At 47.1% G+C, this 18,730-nt stretch overlaps 1 protein-coding gene across 1 annotated transcript in view; it reads left to right on the top strand.

Annotated features, from left to right (window-relative positions):
• Positions 1–523: 523 nt before the first annotated feature.
• slc18a1 (solute carrier family 18 member A1) overlaps positions 524–18,730 on the top strand; it is a 31,385-nt gene continuing 13,178 nt past the window's right edge. The window contains exons 1-12 of the mRNA XM_085971055.1: positions 524–690; positions 3,522–3,879; positions 6,621–6,679; positions 7,299–7,382; positions 8,938–9,030; positions 9,454–9,543; positions 10,745–10,788; positions 11,968–12,028; positions 13,189–13,284; positions 13,418–13,496; positions 15,475–15,526; positions 15,640–15,703. Coding sequence (XP_085827181.1) covers positions 564–690; positions 3,522–3,879; positions 6,621–6,679; positions 7,299–7,382; positions 8,938–9,030; positions 9,454–9,543; positions 10,745–10,788; positions 11,968–12,028; positions 13,189–13,284; positions 13,418–13,496; positions 15,475–15,526; positions 15,640–15,703 — 1,207 coding nt within the window. The 5' untranslated portion in view covers positions 524–563. The remainder of the gene's footprint in view (positions 691–3,521; positions 3,880–6,620; positions 6,680–7,298; positions 7,383–8,937; positions 9,031–9,453; positions 9,544–10,744; positions 10,789–11,967; positions 12,029–13,188; positions 13,285–13,417; positions 13,497–15,474; positions 15,527–15,639; positions 15,704–18,730) is intronic.

Raw genomic sequence — 18,730 nt, 5'->3', positions numbered from 1 at the left:
TATCTGGTCATTATCACATTGCTGTTTGTGGGAGCTTGCTGTGCGCAATTGGCTGCTGCGTTTCCTACATTACAACAGTGACTACACTTCAAAAAAAAAGTACTTCATTGGCTGTAAAGCGCTTTGGGACATCCTGAGGTCATGAAAGGCGCTATATAAATGCAAGTCTTTCTTTCTTCTGTTTACACAGAACAGAAATGACACCACAGAAAGAGGCCAACTCTGCCCATTGTGCCTGTACTAGTGCAAATGGAACCAAAATGTTTTGAGAATTATTTTAACTCCAGGACTGGAATGACGGGCTATTACCAAAGAGACCTGACCACTTGCATCTGGTCGTAGGCTTCTGCCAGGGGGCGAGTGTCACAGGCTCAGCTGGGAATTCGAGGAGATTGACACCCTGATTGTTTCTGTTTAGAGTCTCCTCGATACCCATCATTAGCCTGTGGTATTTAATGCTGTTAATTAGGGGCAGGGGCTGGTGTCGCCTGCATCTGATGAGCAATGTTTTGGTTGTTTCAGGTGTGTAAAAGTGCCGATCAAACCTACTCGCTGGGGCCGAAATGGTGACATGCGTAAAGGAGTGCCAACCATGGCAGTGGCTGAAGGCGGCGAGGCAGTCCAGGATAATGGTGCTAGTTATTGTTTATATAGCACTCTTTCTGGACTATACCCTGCTAACTGTCATTGGTAAGTTCAAGTCTAATATTATCTGGAGAGAGTCAAATAAAACATCACATTCTGTCCTTCAGATAGAATAGGGGAGCAATATTGAAGGGCCAAGTGTCTCACACACTGTGGGGTCGAGTCTCTCACATACTGTGGGGCCGAGCGTCTCGCACACTGTGGGGCCGAGCGTCTCGCACACTGTGGGGCCGAGCGTCTCGCACACTGTGGGGCCGAGCGTCTCGCACACTGTGGGGCCGAGCGTCTCGCACACTGTGGGGCCGAGCGTCTCGCACACTGTGGGGCCGAGCGTCTCGCACACTGTGGGGCCGAGCGTCTCGCACACTGTGGGGCCGAGCGTCTCGCACACTGTGGGGCCGAGCGTCTCGCACACTGTGGGGCCGAGCGTCTCGCACACTGTGGGGCCGAGCCTCTCGCACACTGTGGGGCCGAGCCTCTCGCACACTGTGGGGCCGAGCGTCTCGCACACTGTGGGGCCGAGCGTCTCGCACACTGTGGGGCCGAGCGTCTCGCACACTGTGGGGCCGAGCGTCTCGCACACTGTGGGGCCGAGCCTCTCGCACACTGTGGGGCCGAGCCTCTCGCACACTGTGGGGCCGAGCCTCTCGCACACTGTGGGGCCGAGCGTCTCGCACACTGTGGGGCCGAGCGTCACACACTGTGGGGCCGAGCGTCTCACACACTGTGGGGCCGAGCGTCACACACTGTGGGGCCGAGCGTCTCGCACACTGTGGGGCCGAGCGTCTCGCACACTGTGGGGCCGAGCCTCTCGCACACTGTGGGGCCGAGCCTCTCGCACACAGTGGGGCCGAGCCTCTCGCACACTGTGGGGCCGAGCCTCTCGCACACTGTGGGGCCGAGCCTCTCGCACACTGTGGGGCCGAGCCTCTCGCACACTGTGGGGCCGAGCCTCTCGCACACTGTGGGGCCGAGCCTCTCGCACACTGTGGGGCCGAGCCTCTCGCACACTGTGGGGACCAACGCCCTTGCATACTGAACAATCATCTTGCGCACCATCTTGCTTGTTGGTTAAATTTCCATGGTAGAAATCACAGTTGTTCTATCATTCAGTCACCCTGTATTGGGAACTCAAAATGGGAATTTTAAACCCCAACGGGCGGGAGTTAAAATTTCAAAAATCTGAATACCAACCCCAACCCGCCTCCAACGCTTCCACTTCCGGTTTTAATGGAGGCGGGTTGGGAGACGGGCGGCTGACCTACTCGCCATAGGTGGGGTCAGTTATTTAAATATGCTGATGACGCTGTGTGGTTCAAATTTTAGCAGGCTTTAATATTGAATGGCTGCGGGCCAGGTTTCCCAGGGCTTGGGAAACCTGGCAACTGAAGGGAGGCGAGAACGGTCGGATTGAGCAGCGAAGTGCCTTTCCAGCACTGCTTGAGGGCCAGTAGGAGCGGGACGGCTTCCTCCCCACCCCGGCCCTCCCAAGCTAACCTGTCACGATCGGTCTCCCTCCGCGCAATTCGCTGATCAACCCATCCCCGCTTCCCGCGCGATCCGAACCACCCGATCCGCGATCTGAAGCTCCCCCCCCCCGCAATCTCTTCCCCCTCCCTCCCTCCCTCCTCTCTGCTTCCTGGCTGCGGCCTTGCGCTGCAGGCTTCCCGCCCGACAGCCAGTCAGCCTCTCAATCTGGCTGGCAACCGGCCGGGAATCAGAGACAAAAAATTCAAATGAGGTCCTGCCGTTAAATTGGGCAGGACCTCCGTGTTGCCCATCGTTCCGGGATTCCTGGCCACTACAACCCCCCACCCCACCACTGCTCCTTCCCCGCCTCCCTTTAAATATCGGGGCCAAAGTCTTTAATGTGCTGTATTTTTCAATGTCTGCCGACTTTCATGTAAACTGTCTGTCTAAAGAGGAATCAGTTTTCACCGACTACAGGAGCAAAATAATAGATGCTTGTGTCTTTTTGACGCTCAGCAACAACCTGTTCTCTTTCATTCCTGCAGTACTGGGAAGAGGAAGTTGTCCGTGAGTAGGGGACTGCACGGCGTCTTAGTCAAGTGTTAACTTTACAAGAGAGAACCAGTTCCATTACTCCTCCCACACTGCCACAACGCTCTCACTCTCTGAAGTGCTTTTGATTTACAGCTACAATTTTTTGAATCACTTTTACAATCTGGCAACTGCACCAGTTGGTCTGTTGAACTGGTGAGAACAGTGAGAGTTGCTCCAGCTCCTCATACTATAATGAACAGCAGTGGCAGAGAAAGTAGACAGTAGCTCTTCTTCCTCCTCCTTTATTTTTGTTAGCTATTCCCCCCGCCCCCCACACCCCGTCCCAGCCAAGAGGGAAGCTCGGCAATCTGCTCCCAGGCCTCCAACAGTGACCATTCTGAGCCACCCTTAGAAGGTCCAGCTTGACGTGGTCCACAGTGTTTCTCCGGGGAAGTTCCTTGCCGTGGCTCGGTATCTGCCCAACCAACTTGAATGTAGGAAGAAACTATGTGGGAAATTATGGTTAGAATCTACAATCTCCCACGCTGTAGGGCAGCATGTTAGCAGAACAACACTTTACCTTATTGGGCTGTCTCCCCATCTTATCTCTAAGTAATGTAAAGAGATGACACATATAGATATCTCCAGTGGCACGTGTCTCCAAATGATAACTCATAGTTGTTACAAAGAGCCATTGCCCTTGGTCAAGGCTGTATTCCAAGGCTTCAGAGAGCTGAGCCATTTTTCCAATGTGCTATCATCTAGGCGACAGGCTACAGAGGGAGAGAATAAAAGTGCACCGCAACTTTTCATTCTACAGCTAATGGGATTTTAAACGCTGGTCAACAATAATGATCCGTTTTCTGTTTCAGTACCCATCATCCCCAGTTTCTTGTACGAGAAACATAACGCAGAAATGAATAGCTCAGCATCACTACAGCAGCCTCCAGCACTGCTCCCCACTCCCTCCCCTGACTTCCCCAATTCCAGTGGCGTGGATCTTACGATTGGGAAGAACACTGCAGGAGCCGAGAGCGAGACGGAAGGGTTTGAATGGAGGAACACTACAGAGGCTGCCATTCTAGGCTTGAGGCCGGCCACTGGAGGGGCCCACTGCAGCAGGAACGACTCATTTCTTGCAGAGGAAAATGTTCGCGTTGGCTTGTTATTTGCCTCCAAAGCCATTGTGCAGCTCCTGGTGAATCCATTGGTAGGGCCACTGACCAACAGGTAAATGAGAAAACCTTCGCACCAGCAGGTAACTGAATCTGGGTCAATTCTGGCATAGAAATTCTAGGTGCTGGGCACCGAGCTGCACAGAGTACCAGCGTACCGTGCCACGCAGTGGTGCCCCAGTGTGCTGTACCACGGAGCCTTGAAATTACATAAGAACATAAGAAATTGGAGCAGGAGTAGGCCATTCGGCCCCTCGAGCCTGCCCCACCATTCAATAAGATCATAGCTGATCTGATCTTGGCCTCAATGCCACTTTCCCGCTCGCTCCCCATAACCCTTGACTCCCCTGTAGCTCAAATATCTGTCAATCTCCGCCTTGAATATATTCACTGACTCCACCTCCACAGCTCTCTGGGGGAGAGAATTCCAAAGATTCACCGCCCTCTGAGAGAAGAAATTCCTCCTCATCTCCGTTTTAAATGGGCGACCCCTTATCCTGAAGCTGTGCCCCCTAGTTCTAGATTCCCCCACGAGGGGAAACATCCTCTCAGCATCTACTCTGTCGAGCCCCCTCAGAATCTTATATGTTTCAATAAGATCACCTCTCATTCTTCTAAATTCCAATGAGTATAGGCCCAACCTGCTCAACCTTTCTTCATAAGACAACCCCTTCATCTCAGGAATTGACCTAGTGAACCTTCTCTGAACTGCCTCCAATGCAAGTATATCCCTCCTTAAATAAGGAGACCAAAACTGCACGTTGTACTCCAGGTGTGGTCTCACCAGCGCCCTGTACAGTTGTAGCAAGACTTCCCTACTCCATACTCCATATACTCCATCCCCAATTGGGCTTGTGCTCTCAGTTTCCCAGACAACAGATCACCAGTCATGGCTTAAAGTGGCACAGGATCTGGAGCTGAATCAGCCACGTTGCCCTCACTTGTCTCCCGGCAGCCACAACAAAACGGGCAGTGCCAAAGGTTGGGGTGTGCCTCCTGCCAGCCCCTTGGCTGGGGGAACGGTGCCTGCTGTGGGGAGACCCGGGAGGTAATCTACCATTCCCTTTGTGGAGAACTCCGGTATACAATTCCTGCTTTGGGAGCTGCTGCATAGGACTTTCAGCAGGAGAGCCCTGGGCTCTTTGTTTAAGATTGCAATTTACGTCACCCTTTTCTCAACTAATTCTAGGCTAAAGGAAAAGTGAAAATCCAAGTGCTTCTGCTCCTCCCTCAAGCTGTGGAGGAGGTACAGTAGCATAGTGGTTGTATTACTGGACTAGTAACCCAGAGGCCTGGACTAATGATCCAGAGAGAGAAGAGTTCAAATCCCACCATGGCAGCTGGGGCGTTTATATTCAATTAATTAATTAAATAAATCTGGAATAAAAAGGCACCTTAAAACAATGAAACTACCAGACTGTTGAAGGAAATCTGCCGTCCTTACCCGGTCTGGCCTCTTTGTGACTCCAGACCCACAGCAATGTGGTCGACTCTTAACTGAAATGGCCTTAACTGAAGGCAGTTAGGGATGGATAATAAATGCTGGCCTTGCCGACAACGTCTACATCCCGTGAATGAATTTGAAAAAAACCTGGAGGGCAGCTTGATTTAACTTCAAACCAGACGAATAGGTGCGCTGGAAAGCTAAAACCAGGACAAGAAATCATTTTATTCTGCTTTACAACTGACACCGGTCACACTAGTTCATCTCTGGAACTTGAATCAACTGAATCTGTCTTCTTTACAGAATCTAAAATTTAAAAAGGCCTCTGGTCATAAACAAACTGACCAATTTGCCCAGTCAAGATAGTAAGAGTCTGAATGCACTGCCTTCGTTACAGTGGTGATGCCGTTGAAATGTATAAAGGAGTTGCCTTCATATTAAAATATATAATACTAGCTGGGGTGCCCGGCGTTGCCAGGGCAATTTTGGGCCGCGCGGTCTCCCTGCCCCTGTCTGTCCCCTTTCTCTCTCTCTCTCCCTCTGCCCATCTCATGTCCCTCCGTCCCCTGTGTCCCCCTCTCTCTGTCCCTGCCTCCCCTCTACCTGCGTAGCGCGTCAGGCCCGGTGTGGTTGTGATACCGGCCGTGCGGGGCCTAGCGCTTGAGGCCCGGCCGGGATCTCGGGCCGAGACGGACCGCAGCTGAGCTCCCCCGCGGGTCGCGCGGTTGACGGGCGGCCGCTGCTGCTCCCCCGCCCGCTGTGTGTCTCAGGCTGAGCGGTTGTGAGGTGTGGCCCGAGTGACCCCAACTCACCTGCTGCTGCCGGAGCCGGAATGTGGGGGTTTGTTTGGCTGGTGCTGTCGCTGTGGGGATGAAAAAAATGGCGGCGAAGTTTCGGGAGGCTAGAGGATTAGGTCCCGCCCGTGACGCACCGATTGGTCAACCATCAGGTCACTGAACTGTAGGATTGGTCAACCAGCACGTCACTCAACGGGAATGAGAGGTAGGATTGGTCAACCGTTAATGAGCGGATTTTTGAAAGTTTTTAGTATACTGTCCGAACAATTTTTGTCTGACCAAAAAGTAAATACGCCTATTAGACTCCCCTAATGATAAGCTTTCTTTTGATATAACATATCTGTAGGTACGCTCTAACTTTTGATTGTATAGCCGGACAGACAGACAGACAGACAAACAGACAGACAAACTCTTTTATATATATATATAGATACAATGTTTAAACTTTCCTCCTGTAAAGACCATGAAGATCTTCAGCTAAGGCAGCAATGTGGATACTCCTTGCTACTGCAGCTCTTATCACTCTTTGTATAAAGTACATTTTCTTTCTTTCAGGATCGGATATCACATTCCAATGTTCACTGGTTTCCTGATAATATTTGTGTCAACGATAAGTGAGTAGCGTTTTAATTGCACAATCTTACGGTAGAAATTATGCACGGGACACTGCTGGATGATGGGAATGTGGTGCATGTTCTACAACTCACTTTCAGAAAGCACTTGATAAGGTGCCGTATAAGAGACTTGTGATCAGAGTGCAAGCTCTTGAGATAAAGGAGTGTGTTATAAACTGGCTAATAAATTGACTGAATAATAGGAGAAATTGGGCAGTGGTCAGCAGGAGCAGGTCCAAGTGGAGAGCTGTGACTAGCAGAGCTCCAGGGGTCAGTTCTAGGGGCTGCTATTGACCACAATATTTTGTCATCGCACTGACCGCATTACAAAATATTTCTGAGTTCAAGTGTGATATAAGGGAGGTACACTGGAGGTCAGTGGAATAATAGAACGGGGCGGGGTGGGGAGGGCTGGGGGAGTGGGTAGAGCAGGGAAACAGAAGAATGCTGCATTCATCCCATTCGTGAGTTATAAGGTTTTCCTCACTGAAAGGATGAACTGTGTCCTCCCTTGATGTGGAAGAATGCATCGAATTTTGGAAAGCTCATTCATATTCTTGTACTCCCCATAATCAAAATTCTATTGACATAATTTCTATTCCTCTCCTCTTGTCCACAGTGTATGCTTTCTCGAACACCTACACCTGGCTATTTGTTGCTCGATCTCTTCAAGGAATTGGCTCATCGTGTTCCTCGGTAGCAGGTATTTCTTTTAGGTATTGAGAAACCCCAGGTGAAGGGCCAAGTGCAAGACACCAGTACTAATAGGATAGGAGAGAAATTGAAGTACATCAGAGAGTAGTGATTGGGCAATACCAATCTTGGGTTTATAGGAAGAAGAGTTTTGAGGTCTTGGGGAAAAAATAAATTAGAGTAGCAGACTGTAAAATGAGCCTTGATCTCAACACAATGTGGAGGTCATAGAATCATAGAATGATGCAGCACGGAAGGAGGCCATTTGGACCATTGTGCCTGTGCCGGCTCTTTGAAAAAGCTATCCAATTATTCCCACTCCCGTGCTCTTTCCCTATAGCCCTGCAAATTTTTCCTTTTCAAGTATTTATCCAATTATCTTTTGAAAGTTATTATTGAATCTGCTTCCACCAGCATAGGGAGGAGGATTGGCTGGTAGGATACTGTATTTGGAACAGAAGAAACACGAGAGGGAAGTTCAGAGGAGCACAGGGCATAGTCGTAGCAGTAAAGTTGTGATTGAGAGAGAGAAAGAGAGAGAAGTGGCGGCCAGAGGTGACTGAAGGATTACCTGTCAGATATCACTAAGATAAAGAAAAAAACAACTTGGAGGATGAGCCATCAACCACACCACAGATAGAACAATTGGAGAGGAAACTGGATAGCCATGAACATAACTTTGGAAGGAGGCAATGATTAGAAGAGCGTGGCACCAGATCTGTCCAATGAAATGACAGAAGATTTATCAAAGTTTTATAGAGCAGAATTCTGGAGGTGAGAAACCAGGGCAAGATGATCACCAGTGCAACAGCCAAGTCTGAACCATACTGACGATCATGGATTAGGCCAGAACTTTCAAAGTGATGGATAATTTCAGATTTAACAGTGACTTCCCTAACTTTACAAAGTACCATTGTGAGGGCAATAGAGCAGTGGTTACAGGGTTAGGAGGGAGTCATCTTTCTTAGGGATAGGATGAGCATGAGGACATTTCCAAATAGAAGAACAAATGGAGTTGGAATAAAAGAGAATAAAGATACAGCTTTAAGAGGGCCTAGAAGTACATATCTTAAAGATGATGGGAGGGAATCCAAGAGGACTGGAGTCCAGAGAGTGAAGGATCAGTGAAAAGGGCTGAACTGAACGTAATAATGTGGGGGAGGGGGCGGGATTTACCGAGCATGAAGATTAGAGATTAGATTGGTCAGTTTTCCTTCTCCCAGTCACAACATACCTTCACATCTGCCTGCTTCTGCAAGAAGTAACTGTAGTGGATTTAAGAGAGTGTTAATAAACTCAGTCAAATAATGAACAGAAGCCAAATAGCTCAGACCACTCCAACACTGAAGCATTGGGCTCCTGATCAAGACTGGTCAGGAGTTCTAAATAATCAGAAGCTTTGAAATGTGACAGTGCAATGGTGACAGGTTCACTGAAACTCTAAGCTTCTAGGTGGGTAGACAGACTGAGAATGACTTCCAGCCGAGTGCAATGCCTGAGGTGAAGTTTCAGTGTTTCTCTTTAAGGGTTAATGTTTGTTGGACTAATGGTTTCTTCCTCTGTAGGTTTGGGAATGTTGGCCAGTAATTATACAGATGACAATGAAAGAGGCAAAGCCATGGGGATAGCGCTGGGAGGCATGGCACTGGGGGTGCTCGGTAAGTAATTGGTACTTTGCACTTAAATTGAACATGTGTGCTGGTACACTTGTGGGGAAAAAAGCACCAAACATTCTAGCATCTGCTTCCATTGTGCCTGCTCCAGCAAGCTAAACGCCTCATATGGGTGCTCAATAGAAAGGCACAACCCCAGCCGTGAGTTTTCCCCACGTGGTGAGATGCTGATCTCAGCCAGGCTGCTTAGGTTGAAGTGCAGAACAGAGGCAGGGAGGATAAGGCAAGAGGCCAGCAACCTCATTGCTCTCATGCACCTCCCAAGCGCCAATTCTCAGCAGCACTGACGGAGCAACACAAGAGCGTGAGTGGGATGAAGTGAATGACCTTTTGTCCGCCTACTGATGCTTACAGCTGGTACTTTATCTGTTTAGTGTGGATTCATTCCGGTTATTTCATTGCTTGCAGTTGGAGCACCTTTTGGAAGTGTGATGTATGAATTTGTAGGAAAGTCAGCTCCCTTTCTGACTTTGGCAGCCTTGACCTTATTCAATGGAGGTTGGTATAATCTTGTTAAATTATAAAGGAGCCCTAATTTACTGGAAAGCTTTATGGACAACATGTTCTCCCAATTAAATGTTCCAGTTCATGTGAATCAGCAGTTTGATATCATTGTCAGGCAGATAGTACTTTCCCCCCACCCTTCAGCCCCGCCATTCTATGCATCATCCTCGCTGGAGACAGCGGGCAGTGATCGCCAGCCTAGTCTGGGCCAATCCGGTTCTTGAACCAGCTGCTCTCACCTGTGGGATCTTTCCAACCTTAATTAAAGGTGCTTCTTCCCAGCTGTGCCAGCTAGGATTCTGGGAAGTCACTATGTGGGCAATCACAGAGCAAACCCACGGCCCGCCATTCCAAAGAGGCCCTCTTCAATTGGTTTTATTGTATAGCATTTGTTAACAACATACGATTTTACCAGTTGACAGGCAAATTGTCATTGTAAAGAGATTTCCTAAAATCTGACTCTTGTTGCTCCCCCCGCCCCCCCCCTCACATTTATACTGACCTAAGAGGACTGGATTCTCTCCTTGTATCGGCAGTGGCATCTTTTCCATGTGCATCATTTAGCTAATTATAATATCAATCTCCTTGACCATCTGAGGAATTGCTGCAGAGTGGATTGGTACATCCATTGGGTGTTACCTCTGTGTGTAAAGGGTCCTCTCTCCAATCCCCTCCCACAGTGGTCACTCTCACAGGAGATTCCCTGGTAGATGCTCTATGATACAATTAACTAGGCTCAGTAACTGTGAGCTTCCACCTCAGCCATGAAATTCGGAAGTCCCCAGGGCAAAGTTCAGCCCCTTTCCCACTGGGGGAGGAACAGGCCGGCAGAAGAGTCAGCCCAGCATGTGGGCATCTGTCAGAGGCAGAGGTTGGAGAGCAAGTCATCTCCTGTCCCCTTAGTTAGGAAATAATGCATGGGGGGGGGGGGGGGCGCGGACAGAGGTCAAAGGTTCTTTCCATGTCACAATCTGGGATCCACAAAAATAAATTGAGGGAAAGATAATCAAGAGAGATAAAGCCACTGCACATGGCACCTAGGAATGTCTGTAATGTACGAGAAGCCCAACCAAAATAATTCATTTTAACTAATAGCTTGCTTAAATAACATGCTTTATCTAATAACTTACTACTGTATAACTACGAACTCGCTTTAATTATTGAATTACTAAATTCCTGTCTCTACTTTACTTAGCTCTCCAGCTCTGCATTCTTCAGCCCAGTAAGGCTACTGCAGAAGTAAGTAATCAGTCTGTTCTCTCCTCCATCAGCAACTTACATTTCTATCGAGAACCTCACAACAATAACTTGCATTCATATAGCACCTTCAGACTAGTAAAACATCTGAAGGCGCTTCACAGGAGCGTTATCAGACAAAATTTGATACCGATCCACATAAGGAGATATTAGAACAGGTTGGTCAAAGAGGTAGGTTTTAATGAGTGTCTTAAAGGAGGACAGAGAGGTAGCGAGGTGGAGAGATTTAGAGAGGGAATTCCAGAGCTTAGGACCCAGTCAGATGAAGGCAAGGCTGCCACTGGTGCAGCAGAGGAAATTGGGGATGATCAAGAGCCCAGAATTGGAGGAACACAGAGTTCTTGGAGCATTATACGGCTGGAGGAGGTTACAGAGATGATTGGGTGGGCGAGGCCATGGAGGGATAAGATTTGAGGCGTTGTTGGACCAGGAGCCATTGTAGGTCAGTGAGGATAGAGTTGATGGGTGTCACGTAAAGTAAACTTCTCAAAGAGCTTAACAAGGAAGGAAAAAGTAGACACAAAGCCATAGAAGGAAAATAATTTAGGGGAAAGAGTCTGATGGCACTGTAAAGGGAAGGGTTTTTAAGTAGGCCTTTGAAGCTGGGTAAAGAGGTAGCAAAGCCACAGAATCTTGGAAGAGAATTCTGGTGGGCAGGTTCGTAGTGGGAAAGAAGAGGAAGTGGAAATGGCAGGAATACAAGAGCAATCTCTAATAGTGTATCTTTCAATTCAGAGAGTGAACATTAAAAATCTGGATCTACAATGAGGCTTCTGCTCAGACTGATCTCACTCTTTCTGTCTGTTCTACTCACAGAACCAGCTGTTCAACATCCTGAATTAGACAGGTTATATGAGCAGAACAGGTGAGATTCAACTGAGGAGGACATCCAATTCTGTTTTAGCACTCGATCAGGAATTTACAATATATCTGAAAGATATGTTCAGGATTTTAATGAGAAACCCATTACTTCAGTTTTGGGACTTGATTTCATCTGTTAATGCTACACTAGGGTCTATGCTTCCCTATAAACAATTTGCTACATTAGCACTTTGCCTCTTCTGTCAGAATTCAAGCTGCCCCCACTGTTGGATCTCTTCAATGATCTGAGGGCTTACATGGCAGCTCTCCTCACTGCTATTTCTGTTACTATGGTTACAGAGTCAGAAAGGGTCATCACTACTAACACTGTTGAGAGACCCCTACATTCTGATCGCTGCCGGTAAGCAGATCCATTCTTTATGCATTGTACCGGGCAGAGCTGAGATCTTCTTAGGGTTTGTCCAGTATTTTGAGAAACATTAACTTGGCCATCTATTGGGGATGGTTTTCAATGTACAGGAAGCCTGGTTTCTAAGATACTCTGTAGCTTGCTTTGTTGGGTAATAAAGCGTGAATGTTAATCTAGAAGAACTACAGGGAGCTTGTACAAACAAGGCAGTTCATTTGTACCTCTGCCTCAGACCTATGTGCTCTATCGGTCTGTTCCTAAGGGAAGTTTCAGAGACTGTGACACAATCAGAATCCAAGAAGTAATGGGTGCAGTAGTGTAGTGGTTATGCTACTGGACTAGTAATCCAGAGGCCTGGACTAATGATCCAGAGAGTGACCATAAAGCTGTCAGATTGTCGTAAAAATCCAACTGGTTCGGGGAAGGAAAGCTGCCGTCCTTACCCGGTTTGGCTTACATGTGATTCCAGTCACACACCAATGTGGCTGACTCTTAATTGCCCTCTGAAGTGGCCCAGAAAGCCACTCAGTTGTACCAAGCTGCTAACAGTGGTTCAAGAAGGCGGCCCAACACCACTTTCTCAGGGCAACTAGAGATGGGCAATAAATGCCGGCCTTGGCAGTGATGCCCACATCATGAGCATGAATTTTTAAAAATTAAGAAAGGAATACAATGTAAGAGAATGTCATTTTTTCCCAAAGAGTTGGGTCAAAGAGTGGGTACCAATCTGTCACGCCAAGACTGGATACACCTATGCACCAAACCACTGTACAGGCATAGCCTGATACCTTTAATGGTAAAGTGCTGAACTTTCTATAATCCCTGTCCTTATTATGTTGGAAGCTCAATTCTCCTCAGGAGCTGACTTTTGTTGAGCTGAATGGGGCTCTCTGCATGAAGAGTGTATCCCAGCTTAGTGGTGAGGTAAGTAAGGGTTGAATCACTTGCGTACGACCCTGCAATGATAGTGTGTCTTGTGGAGTACACAGATGGGGAAAGATCTAAGTGAGTGGAACACTTTGGCTTCTTTCTCATCTGAAATGCTCTGGGGAAATCTCCCATTTGTTCAGACTTTCATCACAGATTTGTCAAGTATGCATTCAGATAAGTCTATGTACAGATTAATAGGTGAGCCTGTTATTTATTTCAAGGAAGCCTGTGCTTCTCAAATATGGCCATTGCTATGCTGGAGCAGGCACTGCCAATCTGGATGATGAAGACCATGTGTTCTCCTAAACTGCACCTGGGTACGTTTACACAAAGACCGAGTTAAAACCATTTTATCAAACATCAGGTCTGGTGACACATGAGATAGAGGTACAGTCAGCTTCTTCCCCCATTTCCTGACCTGGATTAACCCAATATTGTTTCTTCTGATAGGTTTGGCCTTCCTGCCTTCCACCATCGGCTACATGATGGGCACAAATCTCTTCGGTGTTCTTGCCAACAAAATGGGCAGGTAGGAACGATATGGGACATGTGCACTGACTGGCTCAGAGATGAAACTCAGTCATTCTTTATAGTGTGGTAATTAAGAAACAATAACATATCCTATGGGATCTACACCCACCAGATTTAAGGTACAAGATTCGTTGAAACAGTGACTGCACTTCAAAAGTACTTACAGGAAACTTTTTTTTATCTGGCACCGACGGGACCGACGTGGTGCCGGTTCATCAAAAATTCCGGATAACCGAACGCTATAGTAAAAGATACGGAGAGCCGAGAGCTCCGTATAAAGCAACAAACCCTGTTGCTTAGCAACAGGTTCAGAACAATGGCCAAAAGTTCCAAGCGTCTCTGTAGCTTAACAACAGCTGCAGCCACACCCTTGCACAGCAACAGATGGAGGAAGGCAAGTAATAAAACTTACCTGAACCTACTCCTGAATTTTGCCGGTTAACCGAGATTTCTGGTTATTTAGGTGCCGGTAAATCGAAAGTTTCCTGTAATTGGTTGTGAAGCGCTTTGGCATGTCCTGAGATCGTAAAAGGCAGTCTATAAATTCAAGATCTTTCTTTCTAATTCTGATCCACACCCCCTGGGTTACACTCCAAACCAAACAGCTCTCCCCCCATCCCCTCCTCACAATTTTCTCCTGAAGGTGAAGACTCTTGCTGAGTCACTCTTCAGTACCTCAACCAAATGGCCATTCTTAATGTGTGAGCCTTTAAGTGGGAGTTGGCATCACAGCCCATCCCACCCTGGTCTCATGTGCACGTTCCAGCAGGGGTCACTGAGCAGTAATCCAGTGCAGGTATCCCGGTTGATTTTTTTCCCCTGAGCCAGGGACACTGAGCTCCGTTGCACCTGCCCCCTATCGCTGCACCAGCTCATTCTAGCCAACTCAGCAAAGTCTGGGACTCTTGTGACCTTTCTGGTCTGTGCAGTTCAGCTACTTGCTGAATAAACGTGCTGAGTTAGCAGGGAAATCAACTGCAGAGCTCTCAGAATGTTTCTGTATATTTCTGCTAATTACAGTTTAGAAGACTGTTTAGATAAATGTGAATTTACATTGGGTCAGCTATTGGTGCTAACCTGGTTTGAGTGAGTTCAGTCTGCGACTGCAGTGATGTTCATCAATCGCAGCCAATCACTATTGGACCTTTACCTTGTATTAATGGTTCAGATAAAAACCTGGTATAAGGAAGGAATTGAAGGGTCCTTAAAGCTCTGTGATTACTCAACTTTCCTGTTATTTGCACTTTGATTCCATTCCACATGGCAAGTCCATCAATGCAGCTGTGGTCACAGAGTGTGTTATGCCATCGAAGAAGCAGAACTCCTTACTGTAATGGTGAGCTCTGTACAGCATAAACTCAATGGTCTCATTACTACCTCAAGTGATTTCATTCAAACAAACACCTTCCTACAGATCCGTAGCTGCTGCACCATCTGAAGAAAGGGTATGGGAGTGTAGTGGTTATGTTACTGGAGGGCCTGCACGGCCCATTCAAGACTGCGCATGCGCGGTTTATCCTATTTAAAAGCAGGTGAGCCGGCTCCGTGTGCACTGCAGAGCGGCCGCGCAGCTTATGAGGAACATTAGTTGTAGGGCCGGAGGAGGTTACAGAGATAGGGAGGGGCGAGGTCATGGAGGGGTTTGAACATGAGGATGAGAATATTAAAATCGAGACGTTGGGGGACCAGGAGCCAATGAAGGTCAGCGAGAGCACAGGGGTGATGGGTGAACGGGACTTGGTGCGGGATAAGAAACGGGCAGCTACTAAATATTCATCATTGCTCAGACACAATTACACAATTATTTCAATTCGACACAGCCCCGGTGATTTAAAAGACTGAGGTACAAACTTCATACAATGGTATTATGCAGCTCGTAGAAATCATACGGTTAACCAGTGGCAGGAATACTCTACCATAACAGTTAGCATCTGTGTGCACATTTGTTTAAACACTTCCTCTCTCTGTATCTGCAGGTGGCTGTGCTCCCTGATTGGGATGGTGGCTTTGGGGATCAGTGTGAGCACTGTAAGATGCTCAATTTGATTTTAAGCATGTTTCACTATGCACTTTCTACAATTTTAAGCTCCATTGAGTGCTTGTTTTTCTTGTTTCTAATATAAATACCATTTGTACTTTAGGTTCCTCTTGCAACTAATATTTATGAGCTGATAGCGCCCAGCTGTGTAGCAGGCATCACAATAGGTCAGTAGCAGAAAAATATGACTACACCTGTAACCAGGATCAGACAGGAGGCAGGCCCAGTTCCCCTCCAACCGCCTGTTATCTAAGTAGCCAGCTAGCTTGCTATCCATTCATAAGATCTGTGTCCCTCACACGTCAAAGTATCAGGAAAGGATGAACAGGCTGGGTCTCTGTTCTCTTGAAAAGAGAAGGCTGAGGGGTGACCCAATAGAGGTCTTTAAAATTTTAAAAGGTTTTGATAGAGTAGACAGAGAGGGCTGGATTTTACTCCCCGAGACGAGTTGGGGGCGGGACTGCTGCCTTCCGGGTTCTAGTCCTGCCCCCAGCGACGTTCCCCTGTTAAGGCCGCCCTGAGGGCTTGCTGGCCAACTAAGGGAAAGCCAGTGTCAGATGACGTCAGTTGATGACGCTTCATCTGCTGGTTTTCTTAAAGGCACATGAACCATAAATTTTTGACTGATGATTTGACAGTGTTTGACAGCATTGAGGTGTTGTCAAACACTGACAATCGCTGTACAAAGGTGAGCCCTTGCACCCAGACTCTCCAATGACTTTCTCCTTAGGTTGAAACAGATGGCAGCTGCAGATTAGGGTACAGAAGCGATGTCACTTGTCCCATTGAGGTGAGGCTATGCAAACACTTCAAAGCTTAAGAACATAAGAACATAAGAAGTAGGAGCAGGAGTAGGCCATACGGCCCCTCGGGCCTGCTCTGCCATTCAATAGGATCTTGGCTGATCCGAATCTAGACTCACGTCCACTTCCCTGCCCTCTCCCCGTAACCCCTAATTCCCTTATCTGCTAGGAAACTGTCTATCTCCATTTTAAATTTATTTAATGTTGCAGCTTCCACAGCTCTCTGGGGTAGCAAATTCCATAGATTTACTACCCTCTGAGTGAAGAAGTTTCTCCTCATCTCAGTTTTGAAAGGGCAGCCCCTTATTCTAAGATTATGCCCCCCAGTTCTAGTCTCACCCATCAGTGGAAACATCCTCACCGCATCCACCCGATCAAGCCCCCTCACAATCTTATATGTTTCGATAAGATCGCCTCTCATTCTTCTGAACTCCAATGAGTAGAGCCCCAACTTACTCAACCTTTCCTCATACGTTAACCCCCTCATCTCCGGAATCAACCGAGTGAACCTTCTCTGAACCGCCTTGAGAGCAAGTATATCTTTTCTTAAATATGGAAACCAAAACTGCACGCAGTATTCCAGGTGTGGCCTCACCAATACCCTGTATAACTGAAGCAAGACTTCCCTGTTTTTATACTCCATCCCCCTTGCAATAAAAGCCAAGATTCCATTGGCCTTTCTGATCACCTGCTGCACCTGCATACTAACCTTCTGTGTTTCATGCACCAGGACCCCCAGATCCCTTTGTACTGTAGCACTTTGCAGTTTCTCTCCATTTAGATAATAACTTGCTCTTTGATTTTTTCTGCCAAAGTGCATAACCTCACACTTTCCAACATTATATTGCATCTGCCAAATCTCTGCCCACTCACTTAGCCTGTCTATGTCCTTTTGCAGGTTTTTTATGTCCTCCTCACTCACTGCTTTCCCTCCCATCTTTGTATCGTCGGCAAACTTGGATATGTTGCACTCGGTCCCTTCCTCCAAATCGTTAATATAGATTGTAAAGAGTTGGGGTCCCAGCACTGACCCCTGCGGAACACCACTGGTTACTGATTGCCAGCCCGAGAACTAACCAACTCTTTGTTTTCTGTTAGATAGCCAATCTTCCACCCATGCCAGTATATTACCCCCAATCCCGTAATTTTTTTATCTTGATCAGTAATCTTTTGTGTGGAACCTTGTCAAATGCCTTTTGGAAGTTCAAATACACTACATCCACTGGTTCCCCTTTATCCACCCTGTATGTTACATCCTCAAAGAATTCGGGCAAATTTGTCAAAGTCCCCTTCATAAAACCATGCTGACTCTGTCCTATTAAATTATGTTTATCCAAATGCTCTGTTACTGTTTCCTTAATAATGGACTCCAACATTTTGCCAACCACAGATGTTAGGCTAACTGGTCTATAGTTTCCGGCTTTTTGTCCACTACCCTTCTTAAATAAGGGTGTTACATTAGCAGTTTTCCAATCTGCCGGGACCTTTCCTGAGTCCAGGGAGTTTTGGAAAATAATCACCAATGCATCCACAATCCCTACCGCCACTTCTCTCAAGACCCTAGGATGTAGGCCATCAGGTCCGGGGGATTTATCCGCCTTAAGTCCCATTATTTTACCGAGTACCATCTCCTTAGTGATTTTAATCGTGCTTAGCTCCTCCCCCCCATTGCCCCCTGTTTGTCCAGTGTTGGGATATTTTTAGTGTCCTCTACTGTAAAGACTGATACAAAATATTTGTTCAGCGTCTTTGCCATCTCCATGTTCCCCACCACTAGTTTCCCGGTCCCATCCTCTAAGGGACCAACGTTCACTTTAGCCACCCTTTTTCTTTTTATATAGCTGTAGAAACTCTTGCTATCTGTTTTTATATTTTTTGCTAGTTTACTTTCATAATCTATCTTCCCTTTCTTGAATAATCTTTTAGTTATTGTTTGCTGGCTTTTAAATGCTTCCCAATCTTCTATCATCCCACTAGATTTGGCTACTTTATATGCCCTTGTTTTCAGTCGGATACTATCCTTTATTACTTTACTAAGCCATGGATGGCTGTCTTTTCTTTTACTCCCCTTTTTCCTCAGTGGAATATATTTATCTTGAAAGATGTGAAATATCTCCTTGAATGTAGACCACTGCTCTTGTACCGTCTTACAGATCTAAGATTGCCTGCCCCCTGGTTGGTTCAGTTACATACTGCTTAAGGAACCCATCCCTAATACACTCTATGAACTCTTCCTCAAGGCTGCCATGCCCAATTTGATTAGTCCAGTCAATATGAAAGTTAAAATCCCCCATGATTATAGCTGTTCCCTTATTACAAGCCCCAACTATTTCCTGATTTATACACCGACCAACAGAGTTGCAACTGTTAGGAGGCCTATAGACTACGCCA

This window comes from Somniosus microcephalus, chromosome 30, assembly GCF_052327205.1.
Source record: "Somniosus microcephalus isolate GS21.2 chromosome 30, FLI_Smic_1.0, whole genome shotgun sequence".
Lineage (NCBI taxonomy): Eukaryota > Metazoa > Chordata > Chondrichthyes > Squaliformes > Somniosidae > Somniosus > Somniosus microcephalus.
This window is presented reverse-complemented; position numbering and strand designations above follow the sequence as displayed.